The 17,133-nt window shown below is 46.0% G+C and overlaps 3 protein-coding genes across 18 annotated transcripts in view; 1 reads left to right on the top strand and 2 right to left on the bottom strand.

Moving 5' to 3' along the window:
* The window catches only part of LOC110483136 (solute carrier family 23 member 1), a 33,174-nt gene extending 25,142 nt beyond the window's left edge, over positions 1-8,032 (bottom strand). Inside the window, exon 1 of one of the 2 annotated variants that reach the window (XM_085568547.1) lies at positions 7,354-8,032. The gene's annotated coding sequence lies outside the window, so the exon portion shown is untranslated. Of the gene's footprint in view, positions 1-7,187; positions 7,298-7,353 lie in introns of those variants that run through there. The other variant, XM_077783579.2, reaches the window with a different exon arrangement.
* Positions 452-16,034, top strand: LOC144246290 (uncharacterized). The gene is made up of 3 exons (XM_085568576.1): positions 452-2,025; positions 4,855-4,990; positions 6,734-16,034. The coding sequence occupies exons 1-3, from the start codon at positions 1,848-1,850 to the stop codon at positions 7,074-7,076; spliced, it is 657 nt and encodes a 218-aa protein (XP_085424702.1). The 5' UTR covers positions 452-1,847; the 3' UTR covers positions 7,077-16,034.
* Positions 15,460-17,133, bottom strand: part of CNOT4 (CCR4-NOT transcription complex subunit 4) — a 76,878-nt gene continuing 75,204 nt past the window's right edge. For all 15 annotated transcript variants that reach the window (XM_085568532.1, XM_085568536.1, XM_021552874.4 and 12 more), the window contains one exon: positions 15,460-16,885. In XM_085568532.1, coding sequence (XP_085424658.1) covers positions 16,584-16,885 — 302 coding nt within the window. In that variant the 3' untranslated portion in view covers positions 15,460-16,583. The remainder of the gene's footprint in view (positions 16,886-17,133) is intronic.

Below are 17,133 nucleotides of genomic sequence, written 5' to 3'. Positions count from 1 at the left end.
TCAGTACTTTTACCTTTACTGCAGGAGCAAACAGCAAACTCCCTGAAGTCGGATGGAGAAAAGAAAAGAAAAAAAAAAAAACAAACTCCCAAGAAACCAGCAATATTCACTGAGACAGGGAGGAACACACCTTCTTGGTCTGCTCTCCAGGGGCAGCCAAGGAAAGGTCACTACTTAAGAAGGATTAAACAGAAAAGTGAAGAAATGAAAGTAGTTTGTGAGTACAATCGTTATGAGTCATGGGATGTTGAAACAGGTTTTCCTAAGAAATCAAGTAAATCCCTTGGATAGAAGCTCAGAAGTACCAGGCCAGCCAAAAGAAAAAAAAAAAAAAAAAAGGACTGAGAGATGGATGGACAAACAGAGCAGGATTAAGGTGTTCCCACATCCAAAGTTCCATGGAGGAGACAAGAAAACTCTCTGCAAGTGCAAGGAGGGCCAGAGTACTGCTGAACTACTCCAAGTGGGGCAAGAGCAGGTCCCAGTGCTGGGGAGGAAGGCAAGCAAGGTTCAGCCACTGCCTGACCCCACAACTCCCTTCCACTGTGCAGACACCCTCATCTACATCCTTGTGTTGGGATGGGATGTGACAAGAGCTCGATCTTGTCTGACATTTTTATTTCTCCTTCATGCACTACAGTAAATCACACTAAGATGCTAAGACCACTGCTGCGGTTTAGAAATAGAAGCTGCTCACACATCCAAGGCAATATTCCCCCTCTCTGAATGATAGGCAGCCATAGGCAGCCCAGCACACTGGCTACAACTAAAGACCACAGATATAAAAAGAAAAATGAACAAAAATCTGACCCATCTCCATGCGAAGCTGTATTTGTGCCAATGCTATTAGTGAATAACAGCCTCTAGCTCTTATACCTACAGTAAGTCCCAGGAGAGGCAAGGAGGCAGTGCAGGACGGGCAAAGGAGACCCACAGAGCCAGGGGAGCTCCAGAGGGTGCAAGGAGGGGAGAATAGAGCCACAGCAGAGGATGCTCCAAAAGTCACCTCAAAGTCCTGCTGGTCACACAGCTGCTGTAGTGGCTGCTGGGGAAAGCCTTGGCACAAAAGCATTGCCTGCTCCAAAACATCTGGCTCTCAAGCACTCAGGCAACACAGAGCATCTTTTCTCTTCATGGGTGCACACAAGTGATCAGGCAGGTGGGATAGGTAAGAGCAACATACATTCCAGGAGGCAAGAGTTGATTGCTACTACAGCCCCTCCACCTATAAAACATCAGAGCCTGAAATGACAGGCAGAGCCATGCCAAGCAGAGAAAAGAAAAAGGAAAAAACAGATTTCTCTGCAGTTCCCATAGTGGCAAAGCCAGCAGAATTGCTGCAATGAAACCCTTTTGATTCCCAAGGCTCATATCTCACTCCACTGCCATTGACAGAAAATCAGCCCTAGGTTCTGGCAGGAAGGAAGAGACGAGCATAGGAGGGTCTGCAGCATAAGAGTCTCAGCAGTCAGTGAGCTCGAGCATGGATTTTGGCAGGTGGAGGAGGAGGAGAAGGAGGAGAGCTCCTGATGTGCAGCTCCAGCACCTGGAGAGATGTTAACAGCCAGTCTCTGCAGGCAGGGGCTGTAAAGGATGGATCCTAAGGGTTTGCTCTTTCCTCACTCCCTTTCCCACACCTGTTTTCCTTCTCCACGGGGCAGCGCTAGGAGCAGGGACACAGAGCTTGTGCCGACACGGAGGAGAGGCAAGTCTCGGGGGAAGAGCAGCTGCTAGCTTTGCTGCTCAGGGCTTAATGCACTAAGAGCCCAGCTGATTCCTGCTCAGACGCAGAGGGAAACTGCAGCACTCGGGGCAGCCGGGCACTCAGTGGTGTGTTTCCCCACACCATGACGGGACAAAGGTTCAGGAAATGCATCTTCCTTTGCCTGCTGCCCTGGAGCTGCCTGAGCTTTGCCTGGAGCCATGCTGCTGGGCCCGGGGCCGCCTCACCTCGTGCGGGACAAGTCAGAAAGGGGCTGCCTAGAGACGCTGCCAACGGGACCGAAGTGCAGAGCAACATCTCAGGTACTTAAATGAGCGCTCTCCTGCTGTCCCTCTGCGGGCTGCCTGGGGCCCCTTGGTGCAGGCACACAGGAGAAGGGCGCAGGGACGCGGTGGTGAAGGCATGATGGTGCTTCTCTCCTTGCACACAGCGGCACTCCCAGGCCACGCATAGGGGCCACAAGACTTTGTGTGGTGGCCACAGCAGCTTCTGTGATATGGGTGAGATGTGTCACACTAGAAGCAGTCAGGAGGCACGGGGAGGAAACTTGACAGCTAATGTTTTCCTTTGAGAGTAAAGTCCTCCTCCATGTTGATATCTAAGCATATCATGATGGACCAGCTGTCCGCTCAGGGTATGGGTGCACTGTACACATTCCTATCCCTAGAGGCTGAGCTTCGACCCTTGGGAAGAAATGGAGATTTTTTTTTTTTTAAGCACAAATAATCTCCAGCTGCTGAGGGTGATTATTCTTCTTTAATCCACTTTACAGGGCAAAGCATGCGCCACTACCCAATGAGTGAGATATGGCCTCAGGGCTGCTGTGGGGTGACCACCCATCTGGGGCTGGTAGCAGCTCAGAGAGCCCATGTCATACTCCAAATCATGGTGACTATTGGCAAAGGTCATAACAACCAGTGCTGGACAATGTAATCACACGAGATCCAGCCCAGACACTCAGTGGTCTCCCTGGTACCGCTGAAATTAACTCATACAGACATCTGCACTACCTGTTGACAGCACCGCTGAAATTAGAGACAGTCTGATCTTACTCAGTCTGATGTTCCTTGTAAGCCCCACTGGACTAGATGCCTACACCATCTCAGTAAAAGCAGAGGGAATCAGACATTTCTCTCATATTAGCTTTACTATTCTACTTGGAATTCCCCATAAAAGTTACCCCTAAGCTCGATAAAGCACATTTCTGCTTGCAGGTTTTAAGCTTGGTAAAATTAGAGTTGATCTGAGTGTTTTCCTTTAACTTAGGATATTGATACACATGATACCTGCTACCACACTTTCTTGGCCTCTTTCTTGGTGGTAGAATATCTAGGTGGGGGGATTGGCAAGCACACATTCAGACTACCATTCTTTTTGGAGCCTACCTAATTTTTGGCTCTCCCTAGGTATTAGTGCAATGCAAAAGAGATGGTCTAAGCAGGACAATTAAGTAGCTCTGAATAGCTGTGAGTTACAAACTAGCTAAAAAAATTAAAGGCTGGGAAGAAAAAAACCTCTCTCTCTAGCAGAGAGTAATAACTGTTTCTTTGTTTTGAGTTCCAACCAACAATATTCTCCCAGAATATTGTATTATTAAAAAATATTCTCTTCCTTTCTCTCCTAAAAATTGTTCTCTATGTACTCTCTGCAGCCGGCACCTTTCCAGTCACATTTCTGCTGTTCGGCAGCTGCTCACACTGAAGAGTCTGCAACTGAAAAACTTACTTTCCAGATAAAGCTGCTAGACTTTCTAATGTATTTCCTTTGGACTATGCAAAAAACCACACACATGTGAAAAAAACCCAATGAGAAAGTCCCAGAGGCTTGCAGGTCCCGCAGGAGTGACACAGGGGCCTGGCAGCCCTTTCGACAGCATCACTGGGTGGGGGCGTTTAACATGTCCCCTTCTCTCCCAGTGCCATGCACGGCTCTCCCCCCGCCACGCTACGGACACTACTACGTGGACAGAGGCTCAGGCATCTCCTTGGGCTCAGTGCTCGTGTACTGGTGCCAGGAGGGATACCGGCTAGTGGGCAGCCAGAGGCTCGCCTGCCTCCGCCGGGACAGCACTTCATCCTGGAGCCACCCCCCTCCGCAGTGCCAGGGTAAGGACCCTCGGTGGGACCCAGCGCAGGGGCTCCGGGGCCGCGGGGGCAGCGCTACCTCGGTGGGGCCGTGCAGTCTCCGGCCCTCACACGGGGGCTTCCTCCCTCCGACCACGGCAGCGAGGGCAGCGGGAGGTGGGGGGACCCGGCCACCCCGAACGGGGACAAGGGAGGTCCAGCTTGACCCCGTCAGTTGTGGCCAGCACCATTGAAGTGCCTGCCCCAGCAGCAGCACCGCAACAGCGTTTCAGGAGCTGCAGAAGGCAGGGGCCTGCCAGGGGGTGAAGGCACCTGAGATCAGCTCAGCAGATAACCAGACCTTCCCTCATTCCCAGTAGCTGCTGCTCAAGTCATCAGGCCGGGTCAAAACCTGGTGCCTGCTGACTCCTGACTCCTGGTGCCAGGCACAGGGAGTCCAGGGCACTGCCAAAAGCTTTCCCAACAGGAGGAAAACTGAACTTCACAGTAACCCGGTACATACTGAGCACCTGCCAGTTGCAAGTGGCCCTCCTTAATACATTTAAACTTTTTCTTTTCTTTTTAGCATTTTAACTTTTTTCCCTTTTTAGCTGTTTTATTTCACCATTTTGCATGTTTTCTTTTTTTCATTTTTCAAGTTTTTTTTCCCTTTAAACTTTTTTCCCTTTTTAACTTTATTACAATTTAATATTTTTCTCCTTTTCCAATTTAATCTTTTTCCCTTCTATTTTTAGGGCCTAATTTCTACTACCCTTATGCTTTATGCAAGACACATCAAATGCTTTATATTTTCTGCCCCGTGTGATTATTTTATATTAATCATCTGAAAAAAATATGATGTGTTAATATGGTTTTTTTTTCCATCAGCTTTCTGGTGTATTGAGCCCGCGTGGCATCACCCACGTTCACCATTAGCTTTTATAATGATTATTAATAAATATTCTCTGGAACGTCACCTTGCGGTTTACCTGCAAGGGTGCCGGCGGCCGGGAGTAAGGGTGGGTCCCTCTCCCCGGCCCCGCTCACCGCCCCTTGCCTTGCCCGCAGCCGCCCCGCAGCCCGCGGGCACCGGGTCCCGCTTGGCGGTGGCGGCCGCGCTGCTGAGCGGAGCCGTCATCCTGGCGCTGTCCGTCTCCTTCGCCGTGTGCTGCTGGCGGGACAGGGCGAGGAAGAGCCGCAGGGGGTGAGTACGGAGGTGGTGTGGGAGCGGCGGCGGGGGTTGGCAGCAGTGAGGAGCAGCGGCGGCAGCCGGAGGAGCGTCGCTGCTGCCATCTGCTGAGACACGCGGGTCGTGCCCACTCGGGACACTTGAGACCCACTTGTGCCCTTTCACAACCCTCCTGCTCACACATCTGGAACTATCAAGCATAAAAAAAGTTAAACCACTGCTCCAAAGCCAAGATATGCTTGACTGTGGAAGGGGTTTCCATCAATGGGGATGCTGATGATGATGATTGTGGAGGGGGCTGCTCTTACATGCCCGAGGAATGGGATGCCATACAGAGGGACCTGGACAAGCTGAAGTAGTGAGACCACGGAAACCTCCTGAGGTTTAACAAGACCAAGTGCAAGGTGCCTGAACCTGGGCTGGAGCAACCTCAGGTATCAACACAGGCTGGGGGATAACAGATCAAGAGCAGCCCCACTGAAAAGGACTTGGTGGATGAGAGGCTGACCCTCATGCTGGAACATGACCCAGAAATGGCACTCACGGTACAGAAAGTCAATTGTATCCTGGGCTGTATCCAAAGCAGGGTGAGGGAGAAGATTCTACCCCTCTGCCCTGCTCTGGTGAGACCCCACCTGCAGTGCTGCATCCATCTCCGGAGTCCCTAAAGCATGAAAGACATGGACCTGTTTAAGGCACAGAGGAGGCTACAGAGACGATCAGAGGGCTGGAACACTCCTATAAGAAAAGCTTATTCAGGCAGCAGCAAAGGAAGATCTTATAGCAGCCTTGTAGTACTTGATGGGACCCTACAAGAAAGAGGCGTAGAAGCTTTTTAACAGGGCCTGTTATGATAGGACAAGGGACAATTCTTTTAAAGTGACAGAGGATTGGCTAAGGTTGAATATAAGGAAAGTGGGTTTCTAATGAGGGTGGTGAGACACTGGAATGAGTTGCCCAGAGAGGCTATAGATGCCCCATCCCTGAAATATTCAAGGTCAGATTGGATGGAGCTCTGAGCAACGAAGGTGTCTCTGCCCATTGCAGTGGGGTGACTTTAAAGGTCACTTCCGACCTAAATTGTTCTATGATTCCATTAGCTTGGTGATCTACAAAAAGCTCCCCATTATCAGAGGAAGAAGGGAACAGACAGTACATGGAGGACGGCTAATAGGAATATCACTTTCCTGAGGCTAAGTTCAGTACAACTGCACACAGCCCAGGGCTGGGAGGAAAAAGGAGAAGCACTCTTCTCTGGAAATAGCTGGGAGAAAAGTCATGGTGGGAAGCAGGACTGGACAAGCAGAGGTAGCAGGGCTACAGTCACAGAGAATCATTTCTGCAGCAGCACGGCCTGGCATACACTACAGTCCAGCAAGGCTTCTTCCTGAGCAAAGGATTACAGTAACAAGGACCGTGCAGCCTAGGAATACACCTTAACCAAGAGCCTAACTCATAATCAGAAGTGCACAAGGACAAGGAGAAAAAAAAAAATCCCTTCAAGCAAGAGAAAGCATCTCAGTCTTTCAACAGGCACCAACCATACCCCTCCCCATAGGCCTACTCTTCCCTAGGTGGGGCATCCCTTTTCTGCAGGGCTGAAACAGCACCAGTCCTCGGGGTAAAAATCATTGGGTGACAGCATTGCCTTAGGACACAAACATGCCAGATCTTTCCAGGGGTGTGAGCAAATAAAAGCCAGACCACAGAGCACAAAGAAAGCACCTGCACGGGCATCTCTCTCTCACCACCTGGCAGGCAGCAGCGGAGAAGGCAAGTCAGAGGATGGAAGCGTGACCCCTCCATCCCCGAGAGGGGCAGGAATGCTTTTGGCAGACTCAAACACTACCACCGGCGCGATTACCACCTCTCAGCCGTCTCCAGCTCTGTGTTCCCAGGGGCATTCGCAGGCTGCAATAACCTGGCTTTCCAAAGGTACGGTTCAGCACCACACCCTGCCGCTGCCCTCCCAAGCTCCTCACACACAGGGACGAGGGCTGCTCCCAAACTGCCCGGAGGCAGGAGCAGGCAGCTGGGAAAAATCTCGCGTCCCCTGAGCAATCAGTGCCCTGCTTCACCCTCTGACCCGCTCCCCACCTAGCCCCCAACAACAGTGAAACCCTTGCCCGCGCTCTTTTCCAAGGGGGAGGGAAGCCCGGGGCCCCCCTTTGCTCTGGCTCAGCATCACCTGGGTAGGCTGCAGCCTCCTTACCATGCCCTGTCCCGCTCGCCTTCCCCAGCAGCCCGGCCCAGCAGAAGGTGCCCCCGGAAAGATGGCGCTGCGCGGCCCGGGCGCTGCCGCCGGCCGGCCCCGCCCCGGGCAGCCGGCCCGGCCACCTGCCCCGCGCCGCCCCGCCGCCGGCACACCTCCGCCTGACCTGCTGCCCCTCCGCCCCGCCCGGACACAGCGCCTTCTGCCAGTCGGGAAAGCCGCTCTGAGAGCTTCAACTACCACTCCGCTTCCTTTTTTCTGCTTTTAACGCTATTAACTCCTCGAGCTCAGGAAAGAATTTCAGAAGGGCCAATTGCTGCACCTGGGTTTTGAAACGGAGAAAAACCTGTCACTTTATGCTGAAAGACAATTTTTTATATAACCTTTTAATTTCCCTCCCATGTCCAGCAGTGCACATTTCAAACAGGAGTTTCTGGCTTATAAACTTCTTAATTGATCATTGATCAAAGTCAAGTCTGAGCAGCCCCAGATTAACCTAAAGTCTATGTGTAGACTTCTAGGTTTTGCACGAGTCTGATTTTCTGTTTAGGGCTTTTTTAAAGGCTGAAAGTGAAAACAGTTACCAGGAACAAAGAAGGAGATTAGATATCTGGAAGCATTTACAATTAATTGCAGTTGAATATAGATAGAGACTTAAAGGTTGTTTATGTTGGCATTCAGAAGTAACCATATCCTCCCACTTCTATATGGACAATCTTTGACTTGGAAGATGTATTGACAAGAGGGCAAAGCTAGCCAGTCAAGGGTTAAACATTAATTTATCTTTAATACAAAGTACTTAGCACATCTGAAAACAAAGAAACAAAGCAACATCCCCCTCCAAAAGAAAAAAAAAAAAAAAAAGAAAAAAGCTCAACCCAAAATTAACCTCTTGGGGATTTTTCATCCTTTCTCTCCAACATTAGAAATTCAAATCATATGTATCAGTACCCATAGCAGGACTCGAAGAGCGAACCTAAGCATCATGAATTGCATTCAAAAAGCAATGACATTATATTCCTGTCCAACATTTCCTGGGTGGAAGTCCAGGGACGTGTTCCAGGAGCATATGCAGAGCCTGGCCAGGCAGCTTCAGGACACCTCGGCCCCTGTTTGCACCCCAGGACAGACCTATGCGCCCTGCAGCATGCCTGAGGCACTCTGGGCACACGGGGCTTGTTGAGTAGTGTGGCATCGGCTCTGCACAGAGGTGCTGCTGTACCTCGGGAGGCGCTGAGGTGTCAGAGGAGGGGCTGGCAGCCCCCAGAACTGCTGCATGCGCGGGGCTGGGAATAAGGAGCACTCCAGCATGCCCTGTTGGTTCAAGCATCCAACATGCAATATTCAAACAATCCTGCTACAAAGGCTGAGTTTTAGTCTGCTGACTTCATTTCTGTTATTTGCATCACATTTCATGGAAAGAAGCCTTAAAAAGATGCAAGGTAGCACTTCCTTGTGATAAGAGAAGGTTTGACAGGAGATGATGATACTGCTGCCACTTTTCCCTGGCTAGGGACACTTTTTTTCTATTTCTAATAATAAAGGAATCTGTTCCAATTTCAGCTCCTAAGTAATTTTTTTTCACATGACCAAGCTATGAGAAGTCTGGAAGCAGGTGGTAAAACTTTTACAGATCCTTGGAAAATGATGATGTTGACAGTGGCCATTTACCAGCAACTGCACAAGAAGGAAGAAAAAAAATCTTTAATTCTCTTAAGGCAACTGATGCCTTAAAAAGGACAGGGAAAACAAGACCTGCTCTGAGCTCACTTGCTAACCTTACCTTCTCCTCCCTTTTTCCAGCCAAGTCTAATGCACAGGGAGGGGAATAATGAATAATCCTGTTTCCAAGGTAAACTGCTCAAAAGAAAAATTGAATAGTATGGGAATGAGACTCTTCCTATCTATTTCTTTCTCTGTTCCTCTCTCTTGTTATGTTTTAATGAATCCAAAAATCCTCACTACAATCTTCTCTCCGCAAGGAGATTTTTGTTAAAAAATACACCTGGGACTCTGTTCTTCCTTGGATCTGAGTGAGGCTTTAAAACCAAAATGGTGATTTTTTCTTTTTTTTTGCTACATAATATTAGAGATTGACACCTGCTTTCACTATAAACTGAAATTATGCACATTGCAGATATAAAAATCTTTTGCCAAACATGTCCAGAAAGTTGATTTGTCACATGAAGTGTCATGACAAAAAGTTGGCATTTTCAATAAAAAAACTGACACAGTAGTTTTTCAAACAGAGAAAATTGTCAACTTGAAACAAGCATTTTATACAATTGATATTTAAAAAATTATTCACTTGAGAAAATTGAAAAGTTTCCTTGGAGTAACATTTTCCTGACTTTTTTTTTAATGCATATATGCAAAGCTCAGCTTCCTAACACAAGTCTTTGATCCCAAATCACTGTCGTAGCCACGTTTCTCCAGCAAGGAAGAACACACAACCAGGTCTTCCTCTAAAGTCATCTCAAGATGAGATGAAAACCAAGAGAAGAAATATGGGTTAAGGGCAGGAAGGTGAGCTCTGCTACAAGTTTCCCTATCTACCCTTTAGTCTTTGCCTCAGTTCCTTGGACCAGTGCAGCAAAGAGCTCAGTGAAAGTGTGAAGAGCCACGCTCAGCTTCAACTCAGGAAGGCACCATCAGTGAGGCAACAAGAAGCACAGTTACCATTTATTAACCAAATGAGGAGGGAGGAGGAAGGCAACTATATAAAAGGTTTAAGTAATTTGTAAACTGGAAGAAGCAAACCTCTTAGACTATAATCTAATCCCATGCATTCTTGCAGAGGTTCCTGTTGGAGCCAGCATCCACTGAACCACAGATAATTTTTTTTTTTAAATTTAAATTATATACATTCAATATCCTGCAGAGAGCTGGACCTTGGAACTGAAGGAAACCATCTAAAGAGGGATGGAGATAGCTGCAAGGCCAGCTCATTGCCCATTCTGTCCCAGGCAAACCTCACAAGTAGCAGCTTTCTGCAGAGGGTCTGAACAAAGCACTCCCAGTTGGTACTTTTTTTAAATAGGATTTTAAGCTTCAGACTCCACACTGTAAACCTCAGCCTGCATCCTTATCTCAAAAGAAACAAGTTCTGGTCACAACTTTAAATTCCCCAGTGAAGGTTGGTGTACCAGCATCCTGCAACTGTTTGGCACTGGCAGAAGAGGTCTCAGGCTATCTGGAGAGCTGGCCAAGATTAATGCTGGGATCTGTAAACTCCAGATGCTAAAGACATGAAACTCTAAAAACACACTCACTGTGAGATTGAAAACAATGGCCACCTTCTCGAAGTACAAGCTTTCTAGAGTAACATTTTAAGTGCTGGTAGGAAGAGGAAAGATCTGAGCAAGTTTCATTCTCTCTCCATGCACCTCAAACACACATTATTTGCCATTTTTTTAAGTCTCAGGACTGGGAAAAAGAAATAGCAATCTAGCAAGATTTCAGAGGAGATAGGAACAGTAACTATGTGATGCCTGTATCCCACTTGAAGACTCATCTGTGTTGCAGGACATGGAACCTCCTGACCATCAGATGTCAGGCAGATCACCCTCCCATAGATTTTAGATTAAAAAAAACTTTTCTGTAGTGTTTTCCTCCGCAGTGATATGACATTTGTTCAAATTACTTCCACACTTAAGTCACTGCATCAGACCACCCTAGACCAGTCCTTTTCATCAGCAAAGACAGTAACAAATGTTGCAGCTGCCAGGTCACCCAACTCACCTCGGACCTTCACAATGCAGCAATTCAGAGTGATTCAGAGTGCTTTAAGTCACTCCACCTCCCTGAACTTGTATGGCAACAACTTCGTATGGCCATTTCCATCTGAAGAGCCTTCAGTTTGTCACAGAAATATAACCGCAAAGGGCAAAGGCAAAACCCAGGAAGTAAGGAAGATGAATATCTCACTCATTAACAGTACTCTTGCATGTAGATCACAGCATTCTGAAGCTATGCCTTTTCTTACACTGCAACCCAAAGCTATGATGATACTTCACCTTTTTACTTTTTAGAAGCTTTATGATCTCAGCTATTAAAAGAAGAAAACTAAAGAGCTCCTTCCTATTGCTGCCCAGAATCAAAAGACAAAAACTTTCCAAACAATTACATTAAGAGTGGTAAGATAAAAAGCAATTCTTTAATTAAAACTTCCAGGTGCACTAATATGGCTATATATGCACCCAATCATTTATATCTTTATTTTCATAAGTGCAATTACTCAGTATATCTATCAGGTACACCCAATAGGAGATCACTTGCCCCAGTAACCTACCCTTAGGTCACCCTCTTGGAGTTGGTCCAGGGGCTTCCCTATTTCTTGTTATGTCTCATGTTCTGATGGAAAACAAGACATCTTTGTCAGAAATTCACTTTTTAAGAATAAGACTAAACAGAATTTCAAGAATGTGTTGAAAGGTTTAGCTTATTATTCTAAAACATAAGGGCAAGAAAAGTACTGTATCTTAAAAATCTACAAAGCTACAAATACATGAAAAAGCTAAGAATCTTTAGCCATGGCTATGAGTTGAACATACCAAAGAAAGAAAAAGATGGTGAGATGTGGGCAAAGATGAAGGAGCACAAGCTCTTACAGTTCCTGCATCTGCATTCAGCTTGAACAGATGACCATACACCAGTGAAATGGAAAGCACACCAAAAGCTGGCCATGCAGCCACACACTACTGAAGATGTGAAGCAACGACCACTCAAAGCACGGATTCATGCCAAACACTGCTTTACAGTACTGCTCTGGCCACACTGAAAACTTCAGCTGGACTGGAGGAGAGGTCATCCTCTTCAAGAACATACAAGCACCTACAAGCTCTTCAAGCTGGGCCAGTGACAACCTCAGTCCCCCAACCCTTCAAGCACGCTGCCTGCCACCTCTCAGTTTCTTGACACACCTCAGTTCTGTGATTTTTTATCCCAGCACAACAGCTTTCCCAAGAGGGAATTAGTCCTAGGCAATGCAACACCTTCCAGGCACTGGATTTCTGTGTGCTAGAGACCAACACCAGTGCCAAACTCCTTTACAACTAAGGCAACTTCCACACGTTCTGAGGCGAGGAATTAACAATAAGCACCCGCAGGCAAATGTATTTTTCTAAACTCCCTTGCAAGCATAAGGATGGAAACTGATGCATGACCCTCCCACCAGAAGAAAAAAAAAAAAAAAAAAAACCACCAGAAATCTCCACAGCCACAGGACAACTCTACCAAACTACAAAAAAATTCCAAACTAAAACAGAACAAACAAAAACACAAAGCCAAAACCACCCCACATTTTCTCTAAAATCCAACATCTTCAATGTTTATATGAGCATCTCAGGGGGAAAAAAATTTACTGGACAACAGCATCTGTGATGGAGGAAAAGAAAAATAGAAGTTGAGTTCAGGAAATTCCCAAACGGGGACAAGGAAGGTCCAGCTTGACCCCGTCAGTTGTGGCCAGCACCATTGAAGTGCCTGCCCCAGCAGCAGCACCGCAACAGCGTTTCAGGAGCTGCAGAAGGCAGGGGCCTGCCAGGGGGTGAAGGCACCTGAGATCAGCTCAGCAGATAACCAGACCTTCCCTCATTCCCAGTAGCTGCTGCTCAAGTCATCAGGCTGGGTCAAAACCTGGTGCCTGCTGACTCCTGACTCCTGGTGCCAGGCACAGGGAGTCCAGGGCACTGCCAAAAGCTTTCCCAACAGGAGGAAAACTGAACTTCACAGTAACCCGGTACATGCTGAGCACCTGCCAGTTGCAAGTGGCCCTCTTTAATGCTTTTAAACTTTTCTCCCTTTTTAGCTATTTTCTTTTTCCTTTAATTTTTGTATTTTAAGTGTGACTAAAACAGGTCTGTCAAGACACCGCATTTACAACCCCACATACCTGCTGACACTTGATTTCCAACTAGGCAATGATAATTTTTAAAGGAAAAAGAATTCATGCAATGGCTCCTCACCTCAGCCAGAAGTTGGTATTTTATTCCTTGCTCTATTTGGAAAAAAAACATAAGTGTCTTGTTCAACATTAAAATGATGGGGGGGGGAACAGCCATAGGGCAGGAACCCTTACTATCAATCCAGCACTGCTGACCCCCAAATTACTACACATGAATTGTAAATTCGTTAAAAATGCCACACAGCTTCTTCAACACATCCATGGCCAACATTCCCCTTCCTTCCCTCAACATGCACTCATACACATTCTGGAGAAGTATGGCCCATCCTTTACCTTATCTGTCAAATGTGTTGTCAGTCCTAGGTCGCCAGCCTTTCAGTCAAGTACTGTTCTTTGCTTAACACATGAAAGAGCTGCAAGTATCCATGCAATATAAGAAACAACAGACCATAAACTAAGACAATCACACTGATGTTCTCTTTTCAATAAATGCTCCTGTACAGAATTTGTCATCATAGGAAAACTCCATCAATTAATTAGAAAAAAAAAAAAAAAAAAAGAAAAAAACCATCCAAAACCAAAACCAAACCCCCAACAAAATGAAAACACAGCTTCATCCCCCCCACCAATAAACCCAAAACTTCAGGAGAAAAAACAGTTGGACAGAATGCAACACTAGGCTGGTTCCCAACTGAGGGGACGCAGAATCCACATCAGGCAGTACACAAAAATAGGCTAAATATGACAAAAGCTGCACCCAACACATATCAGTCTGATCACTGACACACCTTACTGTTGTAATGCCAATGTTACCCACGAAGAAGTCTTTCTTGGGAAAGCAGCATCATAAGGAGAAGTCATTGTAGTTGCAAACCTTTTCCTGAGGGCTAAGGGTTTGTTGGTAGGCCAACCACACAAGCTGCTGCATGGCAGCAGGGAGTTAAGCATCTCCCCAGGCAGCTAAAGCCTGGTTTCCAGTGGCAGCAGTCCATGACCACAGGGTTCCCACAGCACCTCCTAAACTGCAACAAAGGGAAAAGTAAAAAACTGAAGAAGACAGCAGCTTCAGGAATTCTGTGGTACACAGAAAGCAGCTGGAGCTGCTCTGGGAGCCTTGCTAATTTTCAGGGTCAGGAAGGGCAGCCTTCTATAACAAAACGTTAAAGGTGGTAAAGCACCTAGGAACTGTGAAAGAAGCCAAAAAAATCCAGAAATCATTTAGATCGTCACCAGCATCTCCAGTGGACAGTTCCTGCTGGCCTGCACCCCAGTTCAGGGGCACCAGTAGGCACCACCGTAGATGAGGCCATTCCAGCCTGCAGCACTTCTCTTTCCACCACCAGCAGTTACTTTTTGGAGAGCAATGGCATCAAAGGGTGTGCACATTCCCCCAACTAACCAGGCACATGACTCATCTACAGCAATGCTGCCAGTTCAGAAAGAGCACATAGAGGTCCGTAACAGAGAGTAATAAATTCAGCACTTAAATGGCAATGCGAGTGAGAGAACAACAAAATCATGAAGTCAACAAGTGCTGCTTTGCGTAACAGGATATTTAGAAATACTTTGTGCAGATTCAAGACTTTGCTCCTCTGTCTAGTGGCTGATTCAGAATTTGTGCCCACTTCCTGAAAGGCAAGTTCCTCACCCCACCCTATCCCCATTTAGGGTTCACAGTTCATCAGTGGAAATTCCCTTCTTTGCCCCTTCCAGCAGCCAACATTTTCAGAAGGCTGCCAGCCCGAACTATACAGCTCCCACCAGGTGGGAAATCCTTCTGCAGAGGCATCTTTAGAATTGCAGGCTCTTTGCCACCCTCATAAGCTACATCAATCAGCAGTCCAACCACAAGGATGCAGGTTTTAAGTATGTCTGCTTGCATGTATAAAAGCTTACTGGAAGCCTTATGTCCATTAAAAGCTTTTCATCCCCTGCTGTGCAGTGACAGTATTTTACACCTTTATGTAAGGCTGCTGATGAACACAGGGAGTCGTAACAAATTCTCTGCCATATCTTCAGGCATATTATTGCATGTGATCTACCACAAGTGCCATGGCATTTAATTCAGAACATATAAACAAGATTTTCATGCTTCAGATTTAAAAGGATACCACCAATAACAGAGACTGACTGCCTTGAGCTATTGCCATGAGTAAAGACAACAGAATCCCTTTAAAAGATTTAAAGTGTTATGCTTTTTCCACTCTTCAATATAGAAGTTACCATACAAAGCAGTATTTCCAATGATAAAGTAGTTCTGGTTTAGATGAATAAGAAGAAAACCCTGAACATGCAATGGCATATACTTTTTACCAGATGCAGTAATGAAAAATCCAAAGTTAAAAAAACAAAAAAGCAAACACGACGTCATCATCAAGTTTTCTGTTTTATTTAAGATTTTAGTTTTAATTCTGAAGAAAGAGGTACATTTCCTTGGTTTTAGTTTTAGCGTCAGGTTATAACCATGTTTATTTATCTGTTTCTTTTTTCCTGTCTTTTCAATACTGCACAAACGTCCAGAAACTACAGGGTTAAGTAAAAGCTGCAGGCAGAGGAGGTCAGAGGTTGCTCCTGATGGTGATCATGTGGCCCCAATGCAGTGCTATCCCAGAGTGCCCAAATCGGGTGAATCTTTAAAAAAAAAAAAAAAAAGAGAGACTGACAGAGGAGACAGAAAGACTGAAGTAAATATCACTCGTGTTTCAGCTGCTTATAATTATATTACGTATACACTAGGTATTAAATCTGTGAATACTTTTAAAACATTAACGTTTACTTGAAATCTAAAGCCAAAATTAAAGAAAAATCTTATTCTCCCATCTTTAAACCACTCTAGCAACATGCCAGTTACTCATACCTATAAGTGTTTTGTCTTTCAACACACTTCATGTCAAACTCTGACTGATGCAATAAAATCCCCTGCTCAAAAAAAAAAAACAAAACCAAAAAAATACCCAAAAAAAACCAATCAATGCCAACATAGCAATTTCCCTGTGTAGTGCCACACTGAATGCAAAATAAATGCTGGGCCACTGCTTGCCCCATATGTTCAGTAACTTCATTTAAATTAAATACCTTTTTTATGCTCTTGCATTTGATTCTGCATTGCACTTTTCCCCCTACTGCAGATTGACACTTTTCCACTAGGCAGAAATACTCATGTGCAAAAGACGTAAGACAGTAATATTCTCCTTAAGCATTGAGACAGCATTTTGATTTCTCTCTCTTTTTTTTTTTTTCCTTAGAATGGTTAGAAAGTATTTCAAACAGTGTATTTCAAACACTGTTTCTGCAGAAACTTAACAAAAAGAATGGTCATGACCCTGTGATGGCATTGCATTTGGGGGGGAAGTTTGATCAGGAACTGGATTCTTCAGAAAGAAAGATATGACAGGGAACAGTAGGTGGGCATGGGGAGGAGTCAGGGTGGGACACTTCCTGCATTTCTAACATTTTGGGTCTTATTTTTCTTTTTTTTTTTTCTTCCTTTCCTAATGACGATCCAGCGCTGAGCTCTGTAGTAGATCTGTGGGGGTTTTACTGGGGGGTCTGAAGGCTGTCTGAAAGCCTGGAGGTGGGGAATGGAAGCTGGTGGGGTTTGAAGGAGGAGAGTAGGGATTCCAACTGGCTCTGTGCAGAGGGATCTGTGTGCCGAAGGGGTTACTGTGGTGCGTCTGTGATGGTGCTGCACTGGGGCCGTCCACCTCTGTGAGGGCCTGAAGAGATTTTAGCCAATGTGGAGGATTGTCATCTTGAAGAGTGTCTAAACTGTTTCCTGTGGAGGCTGGGATACCTAAGAAAAGGAAGAAAAAAAACAGGGATACAGGCAAGTCAGAGGAGAAGCAATAAACTGACCATGAAGGAAGTCAATTTAACCTAGCAAAAAGCAACAATGAAAAAACATGATTAGTTTGTACAGAAAATACATTTTACATTATTATGTATAGCTACCCTGCCCACAGAAACATTTAACATTAAATTGAGATGGAGAAAGTTCACCCTTGGAGCATTTCTTCATAAAAAACACATTTTTCTATCAAA

This window comes from Lonchura striata, chromosome 1A, assembly GCF_050655825.1.
Source record: "Lonchura striata isolate lonStrDom1 chromosome 1A, ASM5065582v1, whole genome shotgun sequence".
In the NCBI taxonomy this organism is placed as follows: Eukaryota; Metazoa; Chordata; class Aves; order Passeriformes; family Estrildidae; genus Lonchura; species Lonchura striata.
Note: the sequence above shows the minus strand (reverse complement) of the source record. Positions and strands in the feature narration are given on the sequence as shown.